The sequence below is a fragment of the Poromitra crassiceps genome (assembly GCF_964638095.1).
Source record: "Poromitra crassiceps genome assembly, chromosome: 19".
NCBI classification, from domain to species: domain Eukaryota; kingdom Metazoa; phylum Chordata; class Actinopteri; order Beryciformes; family Melamphaidae; genus Poromitra; species Poromitra crassiceps.
Window position 1 is genome coordinate 10481946 of NC_139646.1, and position 27022 is coordinate 10508967.

Sequence of the window (27022 nt, forward strand, 5' to 3'; positions counted from 1 at the left end):
CTGACATTTTAGGCTGTGAAATAATTGCTTTGCTCTGTGCGGTTGGCTCATTGAAACAGGCTAATTAAAGTCAATCTTTTGCTGTGTTCAAGAAAGACAACACGAAACTGGGGGTGTGGTGGAGAGGCGGCGAGTTCCGATGTATTCAAACTCAGAATTACAGGTCGTAAATTCGGAGCTCTGAAATTATACCCGAATTTCCGACCTGTAATTCCGAGTGGACATTGGACAACCGTTCCAATTCATTTATACCAAGTCGGAGCTCGTTCTGAGTTGTCTTGAACGCAGCATGTGTGCTGAGTTATATGGGCTGAGTGTGAGGGTGTAGAGAGGAAGTGTGACCGACGGCACAACACGCAGAGAGGTCACAACACTTGGACACCCAGAACACTGCAGAGTGGATGTGGAGTCATGTGAGGAAAGGACTGCGCTAAGCCTTTCTGTCGCAGGGCAAGTTCTGCTCTGTCTCACACTGTGCACTTCTCTCTCTTTCTCCAGCTCCAACTCAGTTTCTTACACCCACTACTGGAGAGGAGAGGAAGCTACTGTTAAACTATCCACGCACACACACGCACACACACATTTCTGATGTCTTTGTGGACATATGAAAACAGTGTAAACAAAATGGGGTTTTTTTGCCAGCGCATATCTGGCTTTGTCCAGTCCAATTTGCGTGCCGATGCGCATGAACGCTTCATCGCGCTGGCCATATGCTAGGTTCCGACCTAGCCTTGTTTTCTAGGTCATCCTCTCAACTGAATCTAAAGTTAAAGCTCTTTAGCTCAGAAGGGACATATTTGGGGGGAGTTTCAAACTAAGTTTGCTTGGTTTTGATTAGTGTTGTGTTTGCACAATTGAATTACACTAACTGCCTGGACTAAGAAAATTGCATACCAAGTCGCTAACATGTTCAAGACATTAGATACACAAATCTTAATAAAACATTTATAGCAGCACAAAAACTAAAAGCCAATTGTCCGTCTCTGCATATTCATGAAAAAATGACACAGGGAATAACTTTTTTACCCTTAATTCAGTTTTTCTATGCAACTTATGATACACTATACAACATAGTTTACTTACTTTCTTGCATTTTTTCATTCTATATTCCATCTGTGAGAGCAAAATTATTGATTGATTGCTTATTCTATTACACATCCACTCCAAGTATGACGCTTCTCCTCCTTACAGGGTTTGGACAGCAGAGTGTGTACTGCAGCCATTCTGCATGCTTCTGCTCCTCCTTACAGGGTTTGGACAGCAGAGTGTGTACTGCAGCCATTCTGCATGCTTCTGCTCCTCCTTACAGGGTTTGGACAGCAGAGTGTGTACTGCAGCCATTCTGCATGCTTCTGCTCCTCTTTACAGGGTTTGGACAGCAGAGTGTGTACTGCAGCCATTCTGCATGCTTCTGCTCCTCCTTACAGGGTTTGGACAGCAGAGTGTGTACTGCAGCCATTCTGCATGCTTCTGCTCCTCCTTACAGGGTTTGGACAGCAGAGTGTGTACTGCAGCCATTCTGCATGCTTCTGCTCCTCCTTACAGGGTTTGGACAGCAGAGTGTGTACTCCAGCCATTCTGCATGCTTCTGCTCCTCCTTACAGGGTTTGGACAGCAGAGTGTGTACTGCAGCCATTCTGCATGCTTCTGCTCCTCCTTACAGGGTTTGGACAGCAGAGTGTGTACTGCAGCCATTCTGCATGCTTCTGCTCCTCCTTACAGGGTTTGGACAGCAGAGTGTGTACTGCAGCCATTCTGCATGCTTCTGCTCCTCCTTACAGGGTTTGGACAGCAGAGTGTGTACTGCAGCCATTCTGCATGCTTCTGCTCCTCCTTACAGGGTTTGGACAGCAGTGTGTACTGCAGCCATTCTGCATGCTTCTGCTCCTCCTTAGAGGGTTTGGACAGCAGAGTGTGTACTGCAGCCATTCTGCATGCTTCTGCTCCTCCTTACAGGGTTTGGACAGCAGAGTGTGTACTGCAGCCATTCTGCATGCTTCTGCTCCTCCTTACAGGGTTTGGACAGCAGAGTGTGTACTGCAGCCATTCTGCATGCTTCTGCTCCTCCTTACAGGGTTTGGACAGCAGAGTGTGTACTGCAGCCATTCTGCATGCTTCTGCTCCTCCTTACAGGGTTTGGACAGCAGAGTGTGTACTGCAGCCATTCTGCATGCTTCTGCTCCTCCTTACAGGGTTTGGACAGCAGAGTGTGTACTGCAGCCATTCTGCATGCTTCTGCTCCTCCTTACAGGGTTTGGACAGCAGAGTGTGTACTGCAGCCATTCTGCATGCTTCTGCTCCTCCTTACAGGGTTTGGACAGCAGAGTGTGTACTGCAGCCATTCTGCATGCTTCGGCTCCTCCTTACAGGGTTTGGACAGCAGAGTGTGTACTGCAGCCATTCTGCATGCTTCTGCTCCTCCTTACAGGGTTTGGACAGCAGTGTGTACTGCAGCCATTCTGCATGCTTCTGCTCCTCCTTATAGGGTTTGGACAGCAGTGTGTACTGCAGCCATTCTGCATGCTTCTGCTCCTCCTTACAGGGTTTGGACAGCAGAGTGTGTACTGCAGCCATTCTGCATGCTTCTGCTCCTCCTTACAGGGTTTGGACAGCAGTGTGTACTGCAGCCATTCTGCATGCTTCTGCTCCTCCTTACATGGTTTGGACAGCAGAGTGTGTACTGCAGCCATTCTGCATGCTTCTGCTCCTCCAGAAAAGCGAGCACAGTGTGCTTCTTTTTTCTGTCAAAGACCTAATTCTTAAAAGTGGAGCATCGCAGTAGAAGTGGGACGAAAGCTCCAAACTGCCACTGATTACCACCAAGCCACACTCGTCATTAGCATGAGTTAACACAGTGTGTGTGTGTGTGTGTGTGTGTGTGTGTGTGTGTGTGTGTGTGTGTTAAAATATGCACCTCCATCACTACCTCACCTGACAGAAATGAAAAAGTAACAAACAGGACGTCAAACACTGGGAATAGTTTGGACTAAAATGATCTCCTGTTCTTTCCCGTGAGGTTGTCTAACCTTGGCTAGAAATACCGCAGAGCTGCAACGCTGGGATCTGCTGGTTTAAGGAGGTCAGATTGTGCCTCAACACACCTCTGAAGACATCTTGGTGGGTTTGTCAGGACAATAAGTAGGATACTACTCAACATAAGATGTGCATAACATACACCCCCCACACACACACACACACACACACACACACACACACACACACACACACACACACACACACACACACACACACACACACACACACACACCATAGATACAGCATACACATAGACATAACGTAAACACAATGACACAAACACGCTGCGATGGAATTTCATTTACACAAGCACCAACCCCTCACTTGACGGCAGGAACGTTTGTGCGGAAATGTATAGTGTGTGTGTCAATGCTTTTCTGTAGATGTTGGACTCCTAACTACCAAATATAGGCTACTGGCAAGTGTTCACTTTCCACTATTAAAAATGACCACTCTACTAGTTTAGATGACATGAAAAATACACATGGTAAAAAATAATGGGCTCTTTATTTATATTTGACACACAAACCTCATCCTGCCGTCAAACTTCGCAAAGGAAAAGGGTGTTGCGAGTGGCACTGGGAGAAGAATGGTAGGGAAGGACACCACCAAGGGTTACACACACACACACACACACACACGGAGGCAGACGGATGTTTAGTTAGTCTTAAGTCAGGCCTACCAGTCATAAAGGCTGTGGAAGCCTTACCACTGTGATCCAACAGAAAGTCGTCCTGGGCGTAGCGGTACTTCTCTGGGCCGCACGCTATGAACACGTCATCCTCCCCGAAGAAGTCCTGCAGACAGCTGATCTGCATGGAGGGGAGGGGAGGGGGTTAGAAATTAAACTAGAGGTTATTCTGAGGGTGTAAATCTTTGGTGTGGCGTCACTGTAAACCAACGTTTGAAATACTCCTCGTTTGAAACTGTTTCGATATATTAATAGGCTATGTGATTTCTATACAAGTTAACACCCCCCCCCCCCCCCCCCCCCCCCATACACACACAGGCCTCAAGTCATTATTTGTTCAGGTCTACTGACAGAGAATATTTTCACGGGTTATAGATGATGGGAGTCTCGACACTCTACAGCACAGTTTTGCTCATGTCAAACATGTCAGTCCTTGGGATATTACATAATTTTACATCATTTTGCATGGTGTTTCAGATGTCTCTCTGGTATTTTAGGCTGTGAAATAATTGCTTTGCTCTGTGCAGACAGCTCATTCAAACAGGCTAATTAAAGTCAATCTTTTGCTGTGTTCAAGACAACACATGAACTGGGGGGGGGGGGGGTAAGGCATGGGAAATGAGCTCCGACTTGTTCAAACTTACACGTCGGAAATTCGGAGCTCTGAAATGATGCCCCAATATCCGACCTGTAATTTCCAAGTGGACAACCGTTCAATTCATTTATAACAAGTCGGAGCTCGTTCTGAGTTGTCTTGAACGCAGCATGTGTGCGGAGTTATATGGGCCGAGTGTGAGGGTGTAGAGAGGAAGTGTGACCGACGGCACAACACACAGAGAGGTCACAACACTTGGACACCCAGAACACTGCAGAGTGGACGTGGAGTCATGTGAGGAAAGGACTGCGCTAAGCCTTTCTGTCGCAGGGCAATTTGTCTTCTTCTCTTCTGTCTCACACTGTGCACTTCTCTCTCTTTCTCCAGCTCCAACTCAGTTTCTTACACCCACTACTGGAGAGGAGAGGAAGCTACTGTTAAACTATCCATGTGTGCACGCACACACACACACAGGCGTGCACGCACACACACACGCACGCACACGCACACACACACACGCACACACACACACACACACACACACACACACACACACTATCCCGCTGTTAGGTAGGTGGACAAGCAGGAAGACAAAAGGATAAAGATCCCTTCATCATTCCTCCCACACACAAGTGCACACACACGCACGCACACACACACGCACACACACACACACACACACACACACACACACACAACTTGAGCGAGTGAGAGGATGTACAGGATGGCTGAAGACTGGTGGGCAGATGGATCCTCCAGAGGAGATTGTGGGCTGACACAGTGGGAGGAGTGTGTGTGTGTGTGTGTGTGTGTGTGTGTGTGTGTGTGTGTGTGTGTGTCCGTCCAGAAGGACATCCAGAAGGACTAAAAGGCTGCTTCAGACCCCTGACCGTCTCTAAGAGCCATACATCTCTTCAGTGGAGAGAAGAGGTGGAGGATGGCAGGAAAGGAAATGGATGTGGAAGACAAGACCGAATAGGCCAGGCTAACGTTACAACAACCTGAGTGGAGTATGGTTCACATGTATTAGTAACACCTAGGGTTGGGAACCGAGACTCGAGAACCAAATCCCAAATGGCGGCAGGTAGTACCGCATATCTGAAACTTGTGTCAGACGCCTCCAAAACTAAATTGCTGCTGTTTTCAAATGCTAGGAAGACATTCGATTATTTTCCAAAAATCTGAACTTTGCAGGGCAGTCGGATTGAACTAGTGTCTCAGTACAAATATCTAGGTATTTTAATTGATGAACATCTAACTTGTAAAATTCACATCAAAAACCTAGTTAAGAAACTGGAGCTTAAGCTAGGTTTTTATTTTAGAAACAAGTCCTGTTTTTCCTATTTTGCAAGGAAAAAATTGATAGAAGCTAAATTCCCCTGCTTGATTATGGTGATCTACTGTCCATGCACGCCTCTGCCCAATGCTTGCATCGCCTGGATAGTGTGTACCACAGCGCTCTGAGGTTTGTTACAGGCTGCAAAGCTCTCACACACCACTGCACCCTGTACGCCAGAGTTCAGTGGCCCTCATTGGCCCTGCGCAGACTATTTACAAGTCCATCCTGGGTCTGCTTCCATCTTACCTTTGTGGGTATATCTCCACAAAACTAGAAATGATTGCCTGCGCTCAGATGACACCCTCTTACTGTCTGTCCCCAAGGTTCGCACTGAACTTGGCAAGCAGGCATTTACCACAATCCAGTCATGAATAATAGATTTCTGATGATTCTGTTTAGGGATGTCAATTTTCGGTTAATTTCACTTTCGATTAACCGACGCTAATAATCGATTAACCTATCGGTTAATTCATAATTTTTTAATATTAAAAAAAAAAAAAAAAAAAAAATGTTTTTTTTTTTTTTTTTTTTTTTTGTGTGTCTATTTACTCAATGAACTCATGCCCAAACAAGGCGTGTCTATTTAGATGCTGAAATGTTAATGCTTTTTGTGTTAGAATTTCTAACACAAAAAGCATTAACAAGCATTAACAAAAAGCATCAACATTTCAACACAAATTCTTTTTGTGTTAGAATTTCTAACACAAAAAGCATTAACATTTCAGCATCTAAATAGACACGCCTTGTTTGGGCATGAGCTCATTGAGTAAATAGACCAAAAAAAAAAAAAATTTTTTTTTTTTTTTTTTTTTTTTTTTTTTTATATTAACTGATAGACCGACAGCAATAACCGAACAACGACGTTAGCGACGGTTAATCGATTAACGGTTAACCGTTGACATCCCTAATTCTGTTGCATGCTCTATACAGCAGACAGCATCAATAAAAAATTAAAAACAAATTAAGACTACTAGTACATATAGTATCCATAGCATTCTCATGAATAAACAAATTAGACTACTGGTACATATAGTATCCATAGCATTCTCATGAATAAACAAATTAGACTACTGGTATATATAGTATCCATAGCATTCTCATGAATAAACAAAAACAGCACTTCAGGCTCAACATGCACCCAAGGGGAGGAATCAATGTGAGCGAAGCATATGCATGTGTTTGCTGTGTGTATGCAGTGTGTATGCAGTGTGTATGCTGCGTTTATGCTGTGTGTATGCAGTGTGTATGCTGTGTGTATGCTGTGTGTATGCAGTGTGAATGCAGTGTGTATGCAGTGTGTATGCTGTGTGTATGCTGCGTTTATGCAGTGTGTATGCTGTGTGTATGCAGTGTGTATGCAGTGTGTATGCTGTGTTTATGCAGTGTGCATGCTGTGTGTATGCTGTGTGTATGCAGTGTGAATGTAGTGTGTATGCTGTGTGTATGCAGTGTTTGCTGTGTGTATACAGTGTGTATGCTGTGTGTATGCACTGGCAGTGTGTATGCTGTGTTTATGCTGCGTTTATACAGTGTGTATGCTGTGTGTATGCTGTGTGTATGCTGTGTGTATGCAGTGTGTATGCACTAGGGTGTATGCAGTGTGTATATGCTGTGTGTATGCGGTGTGTTTGCATGCCAGGCCATGGCAATGTATCAGATCAGGTCTTGTGTCACATAGCTGGAGTGGATGCCATTCTTTAGACCGCCTCTCACTATGGGAGCTTGGCAGCTGATCACCCATACAGTACTCATACAGTACAGTCTGGGCACAGTTGTTAGAAATCACCATGGCAACGGCCCCCAAAGATAGGCCGATGTACGTGTGGAAAAGTGGATTGTTGCTATACAGTAGTAGAAGCTATAATGGTGAAAGAGGGCAGTACAATGTGGATATGAAAAATTAAGCAATAGGGGCTGTTAGGGGCTTAGCTGTTCTGAAATGACGACAGCACGTCCTCTCATGGTTTACTGAGGCATAAAATGAGGCATAGAAATTACACCAGTGTAATAAAAACACAATCCAATTTGTATGTTTAATCAATGAAAAGTAAATTATAATCTGATGATTCAAATGTATCAATAATTAGCCCTAAACGTCTTCTTCATACCATTCCTCCATTGTTATCCCCTATATACTGTAAATGGAAATTTGCTTATGTCTTTCTTCACTTATGGTGGTTTTCGATTGGTACATAACTGATATTATTGAGTCGCAGGTGTGCATTCATTGGCTATTTCACAAAGGCTTCAAAAGTGATTCAGCCAATCAGCACTGAGGACTTTTAAACTTTAGAATAACTTACTGATCCTTTGAGATATATAGCCTAATATGTAATACACACAATGGACTGGTTCAACTTGCACTGTATATTGTTGTATTGACTGTATATGTGCAGTTTACAGATGCTAACTACAGTTTCCTACTGTATCTTAACCAGGGACATAGTTTTCAGTGACTTCTGCACTTAATCCATACAGTACCAAGTCTGGTGTATAAGCATTCATCAATGACCTCAATGGAGTGTGTGTGTGTGTGTGTGTGTGTGTGTGTGTGTGTGTGTGTGTGTGTGTGTGTGTGTGTGTGTGTGTGTGTGTGCGTGTGCGTGTGCATGTGCGTGTGCATGTGCGTGCGTGTATGTGCGTGTGTGTGTGTGTGTGTGTGTGTGTGTGTGTGTGTAGTGAGCTGGGTGGCTAGGTGTTTGAGGACAATGTGTGACACGAGCGCTGGACTGCTGAGGTGAGCACTGTCCCCTGCCTGCCACGATGACGTCAGCAGCAGACGGAGGACCTTGGTGATGGCTGGCCGGGGCGTGGGGGTCTGCTGTCCAAAAGCCAGGCCACACCTGGCCCGACAAGCACAAGCCACACGCATCGTCACGGCCACAACTAACCAGCCGTGGCGGATACTTTGAAATAAATCACTTTATATGAATTTGAATTCTAATTTGAATCCGTGTTCAAATGGGTCTTAGCCAGGTTAGCAGCACGGTATTGCCCCAGGACAGGCTTGTCCCCATGTTCCCTTGGGGAACGCAGAATCATTGTGAAGTAAAAGGACCAGGGGCTGGGAGATTACTTAGCATTGTTCGAAAGGCCCTTGATTGTACTCTCCATTACACACGTCATAAACGCCAGCACACACACACACACACACACAAACAGACACACACACGCACGCGAGCGCGGCACGCACACACACACACACACACACACACACACACACACCTCTCTTGCTGCAAGGCTGGCTCTGCTGTAGCCGATGACAAAGTACCTTTTCAGCGGGCCTGTGATGCCCAGGGGGATAGTGGGGAAATGGAGACTGTGTAGCATTGGCAGGGTTTTACAGAGGAGACAATTGAGATATAAAGCGGTTAAGGAAATCTGTTCAATGACCCAAATTTTATGCACCTTCATGACCTTTTTAAAACTGCCACCATTTAGAATTTACGCGACAGCGAATGACTGACTACACTCATAGAAGATGACGTAAAAATCCTCTGCACAAATACTTGCTATATTCGGATGGCTCATTCAATATTCAATTGTAGCAAGCATGAAATATCATCTGATGGATGTGTGGGGTGGCGAGGAAATTAGATCAGTTCAGAATAAATGATATTAATATAAGAGGAACTTGGAAGAGGGGCGGGATTGCACATAAATCTGTGATGTTTTATCGGTTGAATTGTTTTCTTCTTTACGCCTATTGGTACACCAGGGCCAGGGGGTCAACCTTAAAGGAGAATTTCGGTTTATTTGAACCTGGAGCCCTCTCCTCACATTAATTATTATCTGACGACTCACCCAGTGTTCTCCGTTGCGATTTTGAGCCTCGTAGGCGTTGTCGTGAGGTAAATAGTGTCCAAGCCAGTCCTTGAACGGCACTGCATCGGGGCCACATGGTGGCAGCGTGCTGTTACTCCATGTAAATAGACCGTTTTCTTCACGTTTTCTACCCATATCGTCATTATATGATCCCTAAAGAAACATCAGAATGCTAATCACCCCCGGGCTATTTCCAGTAGTGTTTACCAGGGATCTCATATCCTCATTCGGGGTCTGTGTCACCAACTCTCGTCAAGTCACGCGGCAGGAAAGTCTCGCGTGACTTGACTTGACAAATAAACCGAAATTCGCCTGTAAATATGGACTGTTTTCCAGTGAGTAATGTAATGGGATTTAAAAAGGCATTTATTTATTTTTAACAGGTGTAATATCATGGTATGGAAAATTAGCTAACAAAGTAAAAAAGTCAATAGTCTACGCTGTTGATAAGGCTACTGTATATCTATATAAAGTGCTTTAAACTGCCTTTCTCTTCCTGATATCTCATTCGTTTCCACTTTTGAATGATCCCTCCCGACGTTATGTCCCGCCCTAATATCCTGTTCCAACAGGAAATACATCACATTAAAGGCTGATAAAGAGTGATGTGAATATACAGCATGAAATTGCGATGTGAATTTTGACACACCAGTCAATCACAGCAACAGATGTGTACACGTCAGAAGCCAATTTCTGAAAAATCGACCTTCATCCGAAAAAACAAACAGCGCAATAACACTCAGCAAAACTTTGCCACTGGTATGCACGGTTGCATTGACTGATATACAGTAGGTAACGAAAGATATTATTGTTGTGCAAAATAATCGGATGAAAGAAACGCTCCCGATGTGTAAGGACCTTAAGGAAGCAAGATGCTTTGAACCTGTGGTTTCATTGTGACTTTAAGGCTAAAGCTGGGCACTGAAATCATTCCTTGAACAATACTCAGTGAATATTAAAAAAAAAAAAAAAAATCAAAGAAACTTAAAAACACTACTTAAATAGGGTGCCATTTAACACTATTCCAGTTGAAATGTTTCAACATAATGGGTGTTTTTACTGAATGCCAACAAGTGCATCATCTACTGTACGCAGTAGACTGGGACAGAGGAGGACTTAAGGAATGTATGAATGCCATACCGCATTACTTCTCCCTGTCAACTACTGCCAGGTTAAACAGCCAATGACGCTCTGTCTAGGAAGAGCCGTCATGATAGGGCTTGTCTCGGCCAATCAGTGAAGTGAATTGTTTGCAAGGTTCCGTATTGGCTGTCTGCACATCTTCAGGATAACAAGGAGGCACAGTAGCATCTTCTGACTGAAGGTTCCCCTCCAAGATGTCACACTTTCTCCCCTTCGTCTGTTCTGCCCTGCTAAGTCTGTCTCCTCCTTCCTGCATGCTGTACTTTCTGCCCTGCTGTCTGTCTCCTCCTTCCTGCATGCTGTACTTTCTGCCCTGCTAAGGCCTTGGCCACACTGATCCGTGGTGTCTGTCCGTGTGCGTTCATTTCTCTGTTCACTTCCATTCATTTTCAATGACGGCTGTCCGACTGTCCGTGGAGCACTCAGAAGCGTACGTATCCAGAAGATTTGCATACGTTTTGATGGACAGAAAGTTGAAGAGGGATGAACTTTTTCTGGATGGACGTATCGGATGGTCGGATAGTCACTGTCCGTTTAGCCAATCAGAGTCGAGGTCTCGAGAGGAGGCGTTCCGAGGTTCGTTTCAACTTTTCAAAGAAGATGGCGGCCGAGGCGGTGAAGGAGGCTATAATTAATGCTGTGTACACCATCCCGCTGTTGTACAACGTGATAGTCAGTGTCACCGTCTGATTTCACCATCTAATCTGGTCATTCAGTGGCATTTTATTGCCACATAAGTAACGTAGCGCACAGAGCTAACAGCTAGCTGACGCCAGCTTTCTTCTTCTCTCGGTTTATAGGCGGGTCGCTGACACCTTCAAGGTGCTTACCGCCACCTGCTGTACAAGTAGGTTACTTGTACATGCAACGGACATAAATCTATCCGTCTATCCGTTCTGTCCATTTTCTGATGGATCAGTGTGGCCAAGGCCTTAGTCTGTCTCCTCCTTCCTGCATGCTGTACTTTCTGCCCTGCTAAGTCTGTCTCCTCCTTCCTGCATGCTGTACTTTCTGCTCTGCTAAGTCGGTCTCCTCCTTCCTGCATGCTGTACTTTCTGCCCTGCTAAGCCCAGCAACAGGGAAAATACAGGTCAAGGACTGTATAGGTGTGAGAAAGAGAGATATGCACGGTATTCCTCTACCATCCTCTCACTCAAACCTTGCTCACACAGGTAACTAAATAATACAAAGAAATATACAACAGATTCCACTGAGCTACTCAAAATCAAAGAGACATGTAGGCTATAGTGAAGGGTCTTGATTTCCAGGGCCTGAAATGAACTGAAATGCCACAAATCATCACAATGAACATCAATGAAAGAACACGGCCTCAAATTGTCAAATTGTCTTCTCTTGTTCCTGATTCGGGGCTTCGTTCCTAAAACAGATTGGTCCTACTGACAAAGTGGCTGAAGGATTAGTCAGACAAGAAAGTAGAGGCTCTTCATGTCAGAGCTGACGGGGCAATCACTGTGCATCATCACCAGCCACATCTACTGTAGCCCCCAAAGCCCTCATTGCTTCATGGTAATGAGGGGTAAAGGAGGAGGGTGGAGTCCTGAGAGACAGATGAAAAGAGAGAAAGAGAGATATATTTGCCTCTTTCCTTAGGCAAGGTGGTCAGAACGATCTACAGTACACACTACAGCACTGAGCACTCCTTGCACTTCCATAGGCAAGATCATGGTCAAACTGGTTGGGCATTCCTTACACCAGGGGTTCCCAAACCCAAGAATGCCGTGGCCCACTTTGAAATCTGAAAATCTCCCGGGGCCCACCCAACCCTTTAATCACAACTCTGATAAACACACGAGACTGATGTAATTCCCTATATGTTTTTTTTATTATATATTTTTTATTTCATTAACAGAGCATGTGAATTTGGGCATAAGGCAAATTAATAATCCATCCACATACAAAAACATTTTGGCAAAATACCCAAAAGCAGTTTGCCAACATTTTCTCCCCCCTTACTCATCAGAAGTAGTTGCATGCATAACACATTGATGAGACAAAATGTGATGAGCAACAGGAAATCAATCCACAACAAACTATTAATGCTAGGCTGTGAAAAATGCTACCTTATCTGTAAAGGGGAGACTCGTGGGTAGCCTAGCCTTTGAACCCATTTTTATTCAGATAAATGAGCTGAGGTCATGGGACCCCTTTTTTCCCCCGCCTAAATTTTACCTATGTTCAGAGCGTTATTTAGCCCCCTTCCCGACAAACTAGCATATTATGCTTGGTCCTAATGGATTCCTTAGGTCCTATAGGTTCTTTGGATAACAGGATCTCCACTGTAGCTTTAAAAATGACCCTGCTACAGCCCTTTGATTGCCCGCGAAAATCGGGAGTGTCGGCAGAGCACGTGCGGACCACCTGCAGTACCTCCACGGCCCAAAACAAGTTAATTTGTCCACACAGCAAATGCATACTTTCATCGAGAACATACAGATACCTATTAAATTGGTGCGCCTGATGCTTAAGCCAGCTGGATTATAAACTCTGTTTGAACCCGTACTCACAGACACTGCCTGTTTCCCCAGACTACTGGTTAATTCCTTTGGATTAGAGAGGTAAATCTCAGCCACGTGTTCAACAGGCAAAGCGTGGCAGTGCCACGAAAACAAGCAATGGGAAACGCTAAGGCCATCATCATTAGCTCGCTACGCTGCATTAGTTGCATTAGCTGCTAAATACTGTTTTTAACAAATTCCATTTGCACTCAATCTCCTGAAAGTTGGATTTTGAACGCACAGCACCTAAATTGACTCAATTTAGAGTTATACTATGCTCTTAGAAATATGAACATTCTGCACACACTGATGTAAACAAACCAAAGCAGCACCACTAACAGGTGGCATAAAGAAAAATATATCCGAATGATAAATGAGTAAATGAATTAATTAATAATGCGTAAATTCACGTGGGACATTTCATCGGGACACACTGAGGAAACAGCGCTGTCCTCCACGTCAAATCAAACTGGCAGTTTAGGTTTGCACTTTGCAGAGCAATTTAGTGCAACTCCACAGCAGCGTATTGAACTCTGTCTCACACCAGCCTGTGCCTGGTGGGCCTATGTCAGCTGTGTCCATCGCCGTCTCTCTCGCCTCCCAGTCATATGTGAGCAGGGAGAGAGATTACAATACATGAGCCCAGGTTGTCCGGATGCACACTGGTGCAGAGATCTTTACACGCAGAGCCGTGCAGGAAGGAGAGAAGAGAGGAAGAAGAAACAATACTGTCAGTCTGCATCCACATGCACACACACGTAGAAAGACACACACTTGCACACACACACACACGACACACACACACGCACACACACACTGCCTTTACAGCCACAGTTGTCCCACTTCTTTTCTCCCCTTGAGCTTCAAACACCGTGAACTATCTATCTTGAAAAGTCCATGTTGCTTATGGGGAAAACACTACACTCACTATAAGTCGAGCAAAATGCTTCTGGGCTTTGTCACTACAATGACTGCTTATATCTATTCTATTCTATGTGCTCTTTCATGTTGGTGCCACTCTGAACAAAACTGCCCACTAACATAATGTCACCATGCTCTTAAGCCAAGAGCTGTGCCCAGAGACTATAATGTGCAAATACAATTCTACCTATAATAGACAATGTGTTACAAATGTCAGGGTCACATATTATGGAACCCACTGCAGTTTTGGGCAGACCACGCCCTGCGCCCGCCTACGCAGCAGTCAAGCGCCGGGATTGAGCAAGCCTTTTGTTCCCTTTTGACGGCTCGAATCTCCCACACCACAAAGACTCAGCCCAGCGATTTCATTGAAATAAATTATGGTCATATATGAACGCTAATGTGGCTTCATTGGATCAATACTGGTGGATCATGCCACCAATAGTTCGATTCTCGCCTGGGACGCTGTGGGCGCTGGAGTAGTGACCCCCCCATATCTTCAGTGCCTACTGCCCAGGTGGGCTATCTCGTTGAAAGGGCCTTTCTGTGTGGAGTTTGCATGTTCTCCCCGTGCTCCCCAGGGGGTTCCTCCGTACATAACCCCCCACTAAAAACATGCAGAAGATCGTCATCCGACCAGTGACGACAACATCTGAAGTTGGTCCAATGATGATCCAATGATGGTCCCCGGGTGCTGGAAAGAAAAAGCGACCACTGCTCCTGGCCTGCCCCCTGGAGGAAAGGACAAGCCTGGATGGGTCAAATGCAGAGGACATATTTCACCGGCCACCGTCAGCATGAGTGTGTGTTGTGGCCGCATGCATGTGTTGTAGTGTTCGTGTGACAATAAAGACGGGCTTCCGTCTGAAATCGTGTTTTTGTGTTTTTTCAATACTAGTCTTTTATTCATTTTAGTAATTATGCTACCCAACTTGTATCCAGCAATTGGATTTGTGCAGTGATCCCCACACCCTTGTATTTAAACATGCAGGGGCGTCATGCAAGCCAAAATTCGGAGGGGGCAACATTGGGCAGCGACCAAAGGTCGCGGTCAAAAAGATATCTGCCGGTGACCTAAGGTCTGAAAGACCTACAATGATTCATTCAATCAATCTGCCCAGATAAAGTGTGCTGAATCCACTCATCCACTAATCCACTCATTTATCTATACTATCTATCAATCAATCTGTCCATTTAGCTATTTCTAAAATGCCTTGTCTTCTCAAGGAAGCGCAGCCGGAGCTTGTCAAAATAAATATTTGTCCCATTGGCTCACGTGAGCATGGGCGCCTGGCCAATCCCGGCGCTTGACCGCTGCGTAGGCAGCCGCAGGGCGTGGTCTGCCCAAACGTTGTAAGTAAAGCTGAATGTGTCGAGCCGTCAGGAAGGCTTAGCTAGCACAGTATAACCAAGTGTTGGACAAGTTAAATTGCTGGTCAGCAACGTTAAGCAAAGATGAACTGGAGAAGATGGTTGCTGCTGTATATTTTGTTATTATTATTATTTTCGTTATTAGTCGTCCAGTTCTTATTTAGTTACGTACCGGAAGAGGTCAGTTGTAATTAAGCTTTCTGATGGCTATGTTGCATTGTTTTGGTTTTGTTCTAGGCTAGCTAAAAAATGTTTTACATCGAATATAAAAAATTATATTCTGTCTAGACTGGAGCATAGCTCCATAGCCTCCATATAAGTTGAACTGCTGGCTTTCCCATGGCATATCTTCAAGAGTTATACGTGCTCAGTGAATGCTGATTGATTGATCTTGTCTATCAAATTAAAACTATTAACTTCTGTGATCATCTTCTTCTTGCCTTTCAGGCTGAACCCATGCACGTGGATGATGATGAATTGGCGCATGAATTGGCGCAGGAAGTGGCGTGGCTGAAGCGGCTACCGTGGCTGGTTCCAGGGATATTTGTTTTCATGACCATACCCATATCACTATGGAACATCCTCCAACATTTGCTTAACTACACTCAGCCAGGGCTTCAGAAACCTATCATCAGGTAAAGACGTCCACACACCAACTTAGTTAATACCTGTTAAACACAGCCATGAATAATAGTGTGATTACCAAGCTTGCCTGTGTGTTATTTGTGCTTTTTTTTTTTTTATAGGATATTATGGATGGTCCCGATCTACAGCTTGGACAGTGTGAGTTGAATATTATATAAACAAAGCCATAATGAAACATACATATACACCATATTTTTGGTTAGAGGCACTGGAAGTCACTGGTACCTGTACCTCTAGTGCTGCTATTAGAAGAATCACGTCAATTCTACAGAATCAATCGTTTTACTAATGAATTTCTTGCTTACTGTAATTAATTATCTCAGTTCTTCTAACGTGCCTACTGCTTGAGGTGATTTCTCCATAAGGGACCATTATTTGTACAATATGCTGTTTGTCAGTGAAATCTCAATCTTCACTTCCTCCGTCATGTTTGCCTTGTGTCTTTGTCTTACAGTGGATTGCGTTGAAATACCCCAGTATAGCAATTTATGTGGACACATTCAGTGAGTGCTACAAGTCCTATGTCATCTACAACTTCATGACCCTCTTTCTCAACTACCTGGGGAACCAGAACCCAAGCCTGGTGCGGATGCTGGAGGTCCACGAGCGGAAGAAGCACCCATTCCCTTTCTGCTGCTGCCCCCCTTGGCCAATGGGAGAGTGAGTTCCCTTCAGATCAGTGGTTGCATGTGATGAAGCCACCTAGTTACCCATTGTCTGCCATGTTTTCACCCAGACCCAGTTTCTTCACAACTGTCCCCCTTTGATAGTGTTGTGATGTCAGAGATGTGCTTATAATCGTCCAGAAAAGAACTTGGCCTGGAAAAAGAAACCAACCCAAACTGTGTTTCTCAAGGCAAACAAGTCACCACCATTAGCCTCATTTATTTTCTCTGCATGTCTTGTGCTGTTGGAATTTCATAACCCTTGTCAGTATTGTAGCATCTTGCATGCAGATGGTATGGATCTTGATAGGATAGATCTTGAGGAAAGAATAGGTTAATTCAATGATAAATAAAATGTTATTATTACCCTTGTCTCAAGGATCCAGTTAACTTATTTCTAGTGATCACCATTGGTTTATTTACGTTGTACTACATTTTTCAGATACCAGCAAAGTTAGATGTTGTGAAATCAATGCATTAATTCAATCATAATTTCCTCTTACAGGGTTTTCCTGTTGAGGTGCAAGCGCGGAGTGTTGCAATACATTGTTGTAAGACCATTCACAACAGTGATTGCCTTGTAAGTCTGTCGATCTGCTCTTTTAATGCACTTTTTTTGTATCATGATGCTTCATTTTGTCAGTCAATATCAGTCACAGCACGACATTCACTATTTGTATCTGCTGTGGTTGTCTCTGTCTCCTAGGATCTGTGAGCTGTTTGGTGGGGCGGGCTTTATTGTTAAAGCCATCCTGTATATGTTCAACACTGTGTCAAACACGGTAGTGGTGTTACTGTTTTTGAGTGGTTTTAATGTATTTTTGCCTCCACTTCAAAAATTTGATGTGAAGAAATAAGATGAACTCAGATTAGAAATGCAATAAGTATCTTATGATTCTTTTAGCTCCGGCACAACCAACCTTTCTATCTCTCTCTCTCTGCCAATTCCAGATTGCCATGCACTGTCTGGTGTTGTTCCATAAGGCCCTGAGAGAAGAACTTGCCCCAATCAAATCAATGGAAAAGCTCCGGTGTGTCACGCTGGTGGTGTTTTTCACTTTCTGGTAATGCTCAGAGTGTTCAAACTCACTCGCACTTCTCTATTCATGAGTATCTATGACCATTCATACAGTAGCAGTGTTCTTCATCACTACCAGTTTTACTTCATTTCGAACTCAAGCTCTCACTCTAGTGCCATCTCCGCTGCACACGCAGCCACTGGAAGAATGTTATTTTTGCTCCAAAAATGATCTTTATATAAAACCAACCACCCACCAACAGGTGGCGTGGTACCCCCCTGGGCTGAGGCGGCCACACTCATTCCTTACCCACGTGACTACGTCACGTCCGCCAGACCAGGGGAGGCCACTCCTTCGTTTCTTCCAGCTCGCTAGAGGACGTGTTTATTGAAGCTCCGTGTGTTAACTCATAGTTTGCGCTCTTAAGCTAGGCTAATTCCGTCTTATTTGCCCACCTTAAGAAGGCTTGCGTGGGCGAGATTCTTCAGGCTTCGGGGACCCGATCCTGCATCTCTTCACCGGCGACGGACAAGCTCATCATAAGCTAAGAGCATCTTGCCTTATTGTGTGGTTAACACCTGTTGCTACCGCCGTGTAGCGTGCTTCGTCCACCCCGGCTGGGGTGACGATAGAGAAAGGGCATTCTGAGAGCTAACTCGAGTGGTTGCCGCTCTCAGTTATTGAATAGATAGCTAGCTTGCATCCGTGCGGATAGCATCTATCTTGTATTAGCACATTACAATAGGCTACCGCCGTGTAGCTGGCTGCATTCTCCCCGGAGGGGGTGGCGTTCGTCTGGGAGTGTAACCCGAGGGTGCCGCTCTCAGTCGTGAATAGATAGCTAGCTTGCATCCGTGCAAACAGTATCTTCTTTTGTGTGCTAGCATATTAGGCGCAGGCTACCGCCGTGTAGAGCGCTTACGTTCACTCCGGCTGGAGTAACGTTAGAGAGAGTAGTAGCTCAAGAGTTGTGCTCTCAAGTTTTAGCTAGATAGCTAGCTCGCACCTGTGCGGCTAGCATCTGATCATATTGTGCGTTAGCACTTCTGCTACCCTTTTACCGTTGCACGCGCAGCTTCGCTAGCCTCGGGGCGGCTTACTGCATAGCTTCGGTAAAACCTCCGCTAAACCTCGTACAGCCTGCGAGTGCTTGGTCCATGGCTACGGCCTGGCCTCGGCTGGAAGCATCCAGGAGAAGCCCACCATCAATGGCGCCGCGGGCCCATTGTCGGTCGGGAGCTCTCCTGTGGACCGCACTGCCGGACGTTGGCCCGCCTTCGGCGGGGCCCAGATCCGCGTGCGGCCGGGCTCGAAAGAGGACGTCGTCTCCGCAGTCCCCCCAGCCCGCGAAAGTCGCGCGGCGGGAGGGTTACTTCGATACGACGCACCCATGGGGCGCGTCAGTAGTCGGGGTTTGCGTAAGGGATTTTCCCCCGGCATGCATAGCTTCTACGGAGCTGACCATGCGGCAGGGGGGCGTAGCCTCTCATGTCCTGCTCCCCCCATTTTCTCCCCCCGTCAGGTCACCGGATCAGGTCCCGGTGCCCAACAATATACTCCTGACCAGAGGGGCGGTTTCCGCTCCTTTTGGCCACAAGAGACCATCTTTGTCCAACAGGCTCAACGCCTGGGAGCTTATGTTCCCCGACCCCATGGTTACGGCACACCCTCCAGAAGGGATACGCTCTCCAGTTTGCCAGGCCTCCACCCACGTTCGACGGGATCCCCGATTCGGCCGTGGCGGGGGGTCCATGGACATACTCCGCAAGGAGGTTACTTCGCTCCTCGCCAAGGGGACAATTCGCTCGATTCCCAAGGCAGAGGTGCGCTCGGGTTTCTATCTCAGGTACATTGTCGTGCCCAAGAAGGACGGCTCCATGTGTCCAATTCTGGACCTTCAGCGTCTCAACAAGACGCTGAGGAAGTTCCCGTTCCGAATGCTCTCTTTCCCCCGCCTGTTCAACGCGTTGAGGCCGGGGGATTTCTTTACTTCCGTGGATCTGAAAGATGCGTTCTTCCATGTCCCCGTGGTTCAGATACACAGAAAATACCTGAGGTTCTCTTTCCTGGGAAAGGCTTACGAGTTCTGTGTCCTGCCGTTCGGCATGTCTTTGAGCCCACGAACCTTCACGGTGTGCGTGGAGACAGCCTTGGCTCCCCTCCACGCGAGTGGGATTCTTCCTCTATCTCGACGACGCTCTCATAGTGGCGGACTTGAGGGTCCGTGCCACGGAACATACCAAGGTGGTGACCGATCACCTGCAGACCTTAGGGTTTTTGGTGAACTGGCAGAAGAGTTGCCTCGTCCCAGCGCAGGTGGCGACCTTCCTGGGGCTCGAGCTGGACTCCCGGGCCATGCTGGCCCACCTTTCGCCAGAGCGACAGGCTCGCACAGTGCAGACGGCAAAGACGCTAGGTCTGTGTCCCTCCGTGTCAGTGCATCAGTGCACAGTCATGCTGGGGCTGATGGCCTCAGCAGTGCATGTGCTCCCACTGGGGAGACTGCACATGCGCCCGTTCCAGATCTGGTTTCTCAGGCATCGCCTGGACCCGGCCAGGGACCGTCATCGCAGGGTTCCTCTGACATGTCCGGCCCGGCGGGCGCTGGCCATATGGGCGGACCCCCGTTACCTCTCGAGAGGCACTCGGTTGGGCCTTGTCCCGCTCAGGTTGGTTATTCGCACCGACGCCTCTAGGGCTGGCACGGATCAGAAAACCCACGGATCGGATCGCGTGACGGATTTTGAGCCACGGATCACGGATTTTTCGGATCAGCAAAAATATATATATATAGGCTATCAGATTTTTTCTCTCAAAATTAGATTTTCGATTTGATTTTTTTTTTTTATCATTCATTTTTTATTTTGTAGGCAAAGCATACATTCATACAATATATACAGTATATATGACTACCATACAATTATGAATATTTATAAACCCACTTATCCCTCCCCCCACCCCTTACCACCAATCCGACTATTGCAACTGACCATATAAATTAAAACAAAAACAAAAACAAAAACAGGCATACATCCAATAAAAATAATCACCTAATCAGAAGATCTTTTAACTTCGAAATTAAATCTGTCCATACTACAATCGTGTTTGGTTTTGCCTTGTTAATTCTTGCTGAAGATAGTTCCAGGTATGAAATGTCCAGAAAGCTCCGAAGCCAATGAGTATGTGATATATCATGTGGAGGATTCCAACGTTGAGCAACAATCTTCTTGGCGGCCGTTAGACCTGCTAGCCAGATATTACGTGATTTTCCGGTGAAGACGATATGCGAGTCATCATTCTCGATTTGATTTTTTAATACTATTATACTTCTCTAACCATTTGTTGCCCTGCACAGCTCAAAAAATATTTTTTTCTCATGACACAATGTATGCTTTTACTCTGAAGGCAGAACAACCCAACGTCCTGTTTTAGGTGGCACTGCGCCTAACTTCCTGGCTGTTGCGTGCTAACGTAGTCACTTGACACGGATACAGACCAGACCGGGTGAGTCTGGAAACATAACGTTGATGCTACGTTAAGCTACTCGGTGGCCCCACGTGTTGTTTTGTTGTTATGTGTCCAAGGCAACATTTCACCGTCCGGCGGTGATATGTGTTCGTGAAACGTGTGCGCGTGTGTGTGTTGTGCTCTCGTTATCTTGTGGAGCCCGCAACACGCTGCTCGCATTCCTGTGCTTTTTCAGAGGTGTTGAAATAAGTTTGTTGTCTTTAGTAGCCACTAGCCAGTAGCCACACAGCCTTCAGAGAGACTTTACAGCGACGACAAGGGATGAGGAAGCTCACTTGTGCTTGCCATGATGCCTGTCTGTGTCTGGCTGCGCTGCAGGCATTCTCATACACTAACGTTAAACGTTAAATTAAACGAAAGGGGGGGGGGGGGGGGGGGTCATGCTGGACACATGCTGTGCCCCGTAAGGGCGTTCTCGGCCTATGTGGCCAGGATAGATACTACAGCCTTGACGTGTCCGGTTCGCGTTTCACGCATGCGGTACTGTCAGTGGCAAGAAGGTAGTATCGTTGCCGCTCCGCCCGGGTTTTACGAGTGAGAACGAGAGCTCTCACTACCCAGCCTTGCTGCGTCGATGCGTCGTTGGATGCGTCGTTCACAGCGAGCTGGAAGAAGGAGTGGCCTCCCCTGGTCTGGCGGACGTGACGTAGCACGTGGGTAAGGAATGAGGGTGGCCGCCTCAGTCCAGGGGGGTACCACGCCACCTGTTGGTGGGTGGTTGGTTTTATATAAAGATCATTTTTGGAGCAAAAATAACATTCTTCCAGTGGCTGCATGCGCAACGGAGATGGCACTAGAGTGAGACCTCTCATTCTCACTCGTAAAACCCGGGTTGTAGCACAACCCTAACGTTTGCCTGTGTCAAACTGTTGCATATGCATGTTACTTGTTGGCCAAGTATGATTGCAATCTCTTGATTTACATAGAAACTGACTCATCAGATCCTGTGGTAGCTCCAATGCTGACAATTGATTAGGTCTTTTTTGTGAACACTTACAGGCAAAAAGTGTTGCTGGCTCTGATATTTGTGACGTTGTTGCCAATGGACGAATTCTTTGCTGTCTTACAGGTAGAGCTACAACCTATCTACTAACAAGTGACAACAATAATAATGTGCAAGGCCAAATTAACTTATAATAAAGGATATAATTTCACTTGTACTTCTATTCCCCACGCCCACCCCATGTATTCACCATTTAGTGATAGTCAGGTCCATCAATATTTTGACATTGATAACATTTTCATCATTTTGGCTCTGTACACCACCCAAATGCATTTGAAATTAAACAATCAAGGTGCACCTTAAGTGCAGACTTGCAGCTTTAATTTGAGAGTATTTACATCCAAATCAGGTGAACGGTGTAGGAGTTACACACACACCTAGTAGGTTGGTGATGATCTTCCATATAACCCCCCCCCACACACACACACACTCTCTTGCTCTACTTGTCTCAAATTGGCATTTTCTGAAATGCACACACCACCTAACTGTCCTGTTTCCTTTAGAATCAACTCGTATGTGTGGAGATTTTTCTACTAGCCATTGCCCATCACTTCTGCTTCACCTACAAGCCCTACATCCAGGAGGCTGAGGAGGGCTCCTGCTTTGACGCCTTCATAGCCATGTGGGACGTCTCTGATGTCAGAGCAGACATCTGCAATGTTGGTGAGTGCCTCTTGGCTACTGCTGGTGTATCTCAACACTTGTGTTTTGAAAACAAGTGTCTCTTCCATTTTCTCCAGTGTGCAGATAGAACACTGTATTTAGTCAATTTTGCTCTCTCATTGATAGGGAGAACAGTTTTGGGTCGCCTAAGCAAGTCCTACTTTGGTGAGACGCAGAATGACGAACGATCGGGCCTTCTCTCTGCGGGTTCCCAAGATGCCATCACAGAGACTGCGTCCAACCCGGCAGCACCCACGGGTCGATACCAAAGCCTGGGCAACACAGACACACCGCACTCCCTGTCAGCTCCTGCTCGGTTCAGCTCAACTCCTTGGGATAAAGGATACTCACAGACAGCGTTGTAGTGAGGCAGTGGCATCAGTTCAGTAAAGGCCAAGGTATGGCAAGGTCCGCGATGGGGGGGTTTAGGGGGGGTTTCCCCCCGTTGCTTGAAGATTTTTTGTGAAATCAGTTGTGCAATAGTCAATTTTCATGAGTTGTTTCTATGCAATTAATTTATATGACATAATGTCAACCTTATAAGGTTAACTAAGGAGACAACTACAGTATAAGTAGTAAACATTTTCTTTATTCTAGTCACTGTAAAACTAACATATAACAAGTGCATTTTATGAATGCTGAACAAATGTGCACTGCAGGGATGCAGACCCATGGACAGTGAAAAAGGTGACAGCAGGGCACTGCAGGGCAGACATAAAACCACTGAAAAACCATTCACTTTTAGTGTCCTATTTTGGAATGAAAAAGGGGTCTGTCACCTAAAGATGACTAGTTTGCATTACTGGCAGTGTTAAATAGCTGGCTTACTTCACAATCGCGGGTGACATTAAGTCTGGTTTTTCACTAAAATAATATATAGAACATGTTTGTATTGACATGACATGCACTTGTTCATGAAAATGTTACATTTGAATAAACAGTGGTATGGCATTTATACAGTGTGTAGTGGAGAGAACAATGGACTAGGTGCTAGGGGTTTGTCACCAAGTTCACGCCGGTGTGTCGGCCAGGACACAACTTAAACCTCCAGGTATGAGGAATAAAAAGCTGAGAGAGGATGGTGTTTCTGTCTTTCTTTACTGGCACTGTGCAGCAACACATACAGGTTGTGAGTTTGGGATAGTTGTGAACAGTTGTGGATAGTTGTGGTTTTTCTATAAAGAATAACAAAAATACAATGAGTGATCAAACATAAATAAATCCCATTAATATCCCCATCTGCATAAATATACTATTACTGATCCATAACATTAATTATAACAGGATGAAATCAAATGGCTACAATTATACTCCCCTTACTTTTACAGAGCCAGAAATAAATGCCATTCACTTATTAACAGGTTTCCACAAACATATTAGCTACTGGTCATTTATAACTCACGTTTTACTAGCGAGGCTTTTATTGTGAAAATCCACACTTCCTGTTGCAGTTAACTATCTTAGCTTAACCTCGATATAAACGCAGGCATTAATAATCACTTCGGGAGGCTTGCTCCATAATAAAACATAATTCCACACAATACCAACAACAGGTAATGAATAATATAACATAAGAACATGTTCAGGACTCGACATGACATTTAACCGACGTGCTACGTCGGGGGCTGTCAGGTGAGAGGACAGGAGGATCATTAATAAAAAAAAATCCATATCTTGCCATACTGAATTGACGCCCTTGACCTGCAGTACCTCCACGGCCCACAGTTTGGGATGACTGCCTTACATGATCCATGAGATTTCAAAGATTCAATATTCTAATAGCAAAACAAGTTAATTTGTCCACACAGCAAATGCATACTTTCATCGAGAACATACAGATGCCTATTAAATTTGTGCGCCTGATGCTTAAGCCAGCTGGATTATAAACTCTGTTTGAACCCGTACTCACAGACAGTGCCTGTTTCCCCAGACTACTTGTTAATTCCTTTGGATTAGAGAGGTAAATCTCAGCCATGTGTTCAACAGGCAAAGCATGGCAGTGCCACAAAAACAAGCAATGGGAAACGCTAAGGCCATCATTATTAGCTCGCTACGCTGCATTAGTTGCATTAGCGATTAGCTGCTAAATACTGTGTTTTTAACAAATTCCATTTGCACTCAAATCTCCTGAAAGTTTGGTTTTGAATGCACAGCACCTAAATTGACTCAATTTAGAGTTATACTATGCTCTTAGAAATATGAACATTCTGCACACACTGATGTAAACAAACCAAAGCAGCACCACTAACAGGTGGCATAAAGAAAAATATATCCGAATGATAAATGAGTAAATGAATTAATTAATAATGCGTAAATTCACGTGGGACATTTCATCTGGACACACTGAGGAAACAGCGCTGTCCTCCACGTCAAATCAAACTGGCAGTTTAGGTTTGCACTTTGCAGAGCAATTTAGTGCAACTCCACAGCAGCGTATTGAACTCTGTCTCACACCAGCCTGTGCCTGGTGGGCCTATGTCAGCTGTGTCCATCGCCGTCTCTCTCGCCTCCCAGTCATATGTGAGCAGGGAGAGAGATTACAATACATGAGCCCAGGTTGTCCTGATGCACACTGGTGCAGAGATCTTTACACGCAGAGCCGTGCAGGAAGGAGAGAAGAGAGGAAGAAGAAACAATACTGTCAGTCTGCATCCACGTGCACACACACGTAGAAAGACACACACTTGCACACACACACACACACACACACACACACACACGCACACACACACTGCCTTTACAGCCACAGTTGTCCCACTTCTTTTCTCCCCTTGAGCTTCAAACACCGTGAACTATCTATCTTGAAAAGTCCATGTTGCTTATGGGGAAAACACTACACTCACTATAAGTCGAGCAAAATGCTTCTGGGCTTTGTCACTACAATGACTGCTTATATCTACTCTATTCTATGTGGTCTTTCATGTTGGTGCCACTCTGAACAAAACTGCCCACTAACATAATGTCACCATGCTCTTAAGCCAAGAGCTGTGCCCAGAGACTATAATGTGCAAATACAATTCTACCTATAATAGACAATGTGTTACAAATGTCAGGGTCACTTATTATGGAACCCACTGCAGTTTTGGGCAGACCACGCCCTGCGCCCGCCTACGCAGCAGTCAAGCGCCGGGATTGAGCAAGCCTTTTGTTCCCTTTTGACAGCTCGAATCTCCCACACCACAAAGACTCAGCCCAGCGATTTCATTGAAATAAATGATGGTCATATATGAACGCTAATGTGGCTTCATTGGATCAATACTGGTGGATCATGCCACCAATAGTTCGATTCTCGCCTGGGACGCTGTGGGGCGCTGGAGTTGTGACCCCCCCATATCTTCAGTGCCTACTGCCCAGGTGGGCTATCTTGTCGAAAGGGCCTTTCTGTGTGGAGTTTGCATGTTCTCCCCGTACCCCCCAGGGGGTTCCTCCGTACATAACCCCCCACTAAAAACATGCAGAAGATCGTCATCCGACCAGTGACGACAACATCTGAAGATGGTCCAATGATGGTCCCCGGGCGCTGGAAAGAAAAAACGACCACTGCTCCTGGCCTGCCCCCTGGAGGAAAGGACAAGCCTGGATGGGTCAAATGCAGAGGACATATTTCACCGGCCACCGTCAGCATGAGTGTGTGTTGTGGCCGCATGCATGTGTTGTAGTGTTCGTGTGACAATAAAGACGGGCTTCCGTCTGAAATCGTGTTTTCGTGTTTTTTCAATACTAGTCTTTTATTCATTTGAGTAATTATGCTACCCAACTTGTATCCAGCAATTGGATTTGTGCAGTGATCCCCACACCCTTGTATTTAAACATCCAGGGGCGTCATGCAAGCCAAAATTCGGAGGGGGCAACATTGGGCAGCGACCAAAGGTCGCCGTCAAAAAGATATCTGGTGGTGACCTAAGGTGAAAGACCTACAATGATTCATTCAATCAATCTGCCCAGATAAAGTGTGCTGAATCCACTCATCCACTAATCCACTCATTTATCTATACTATCTATCAATCTGTCCATTTAGCTATTTCTAAAATGTTCCAGGCTAAGGCCTTGTCTTCTCAAGGA

General features: G+C 45.5%; 2 protein-coding genes across 2 annotated transcripts in view; one reads left to right on the forward strand and one right to left on the reverse strand.

Moving 5' to 3' along the window:
* The window catches only part of dclk2a (doublecortin-like kinase 2a), a gene marked incomplete at both ends in the record, with an annotated part of 91748 nt that overhangs the window by 24124 nt on the left and 40602 nt on the right, over positions 1-27022 (reverse strand). Inside the window, one exon of the mRNA XM_083655770.1 lies at positions 3719-3848. Coding sequence (XP_083511896.1) covers positions 3719-3848 — 130 coding nt within the window. The remainder of the gene's footprint in view (positions 1-3718; positions 3849-27022) is intronic.
* LOC310793434 (transmembrane protein 184C-like) lies at positions 12076-23325 on the forward strand (the record flags this gene model as incomplete). The annotated part of the gene is made up of 9 exons (XM_083655252.1): positions 12076-12156; positions 15885-16072; positions 16184-16220; positions 16537-16742; positions 17253-17327; positions 17454-17470; positions 18906-19184; positions 22835-22960; positions 23087-23325. 9 exons carry the CDS (start codon positions 12076-12078, stop codon positions 23323-23325), a joined length of 1248 nt encoding a protein of 415 aa, XP_083511378.1.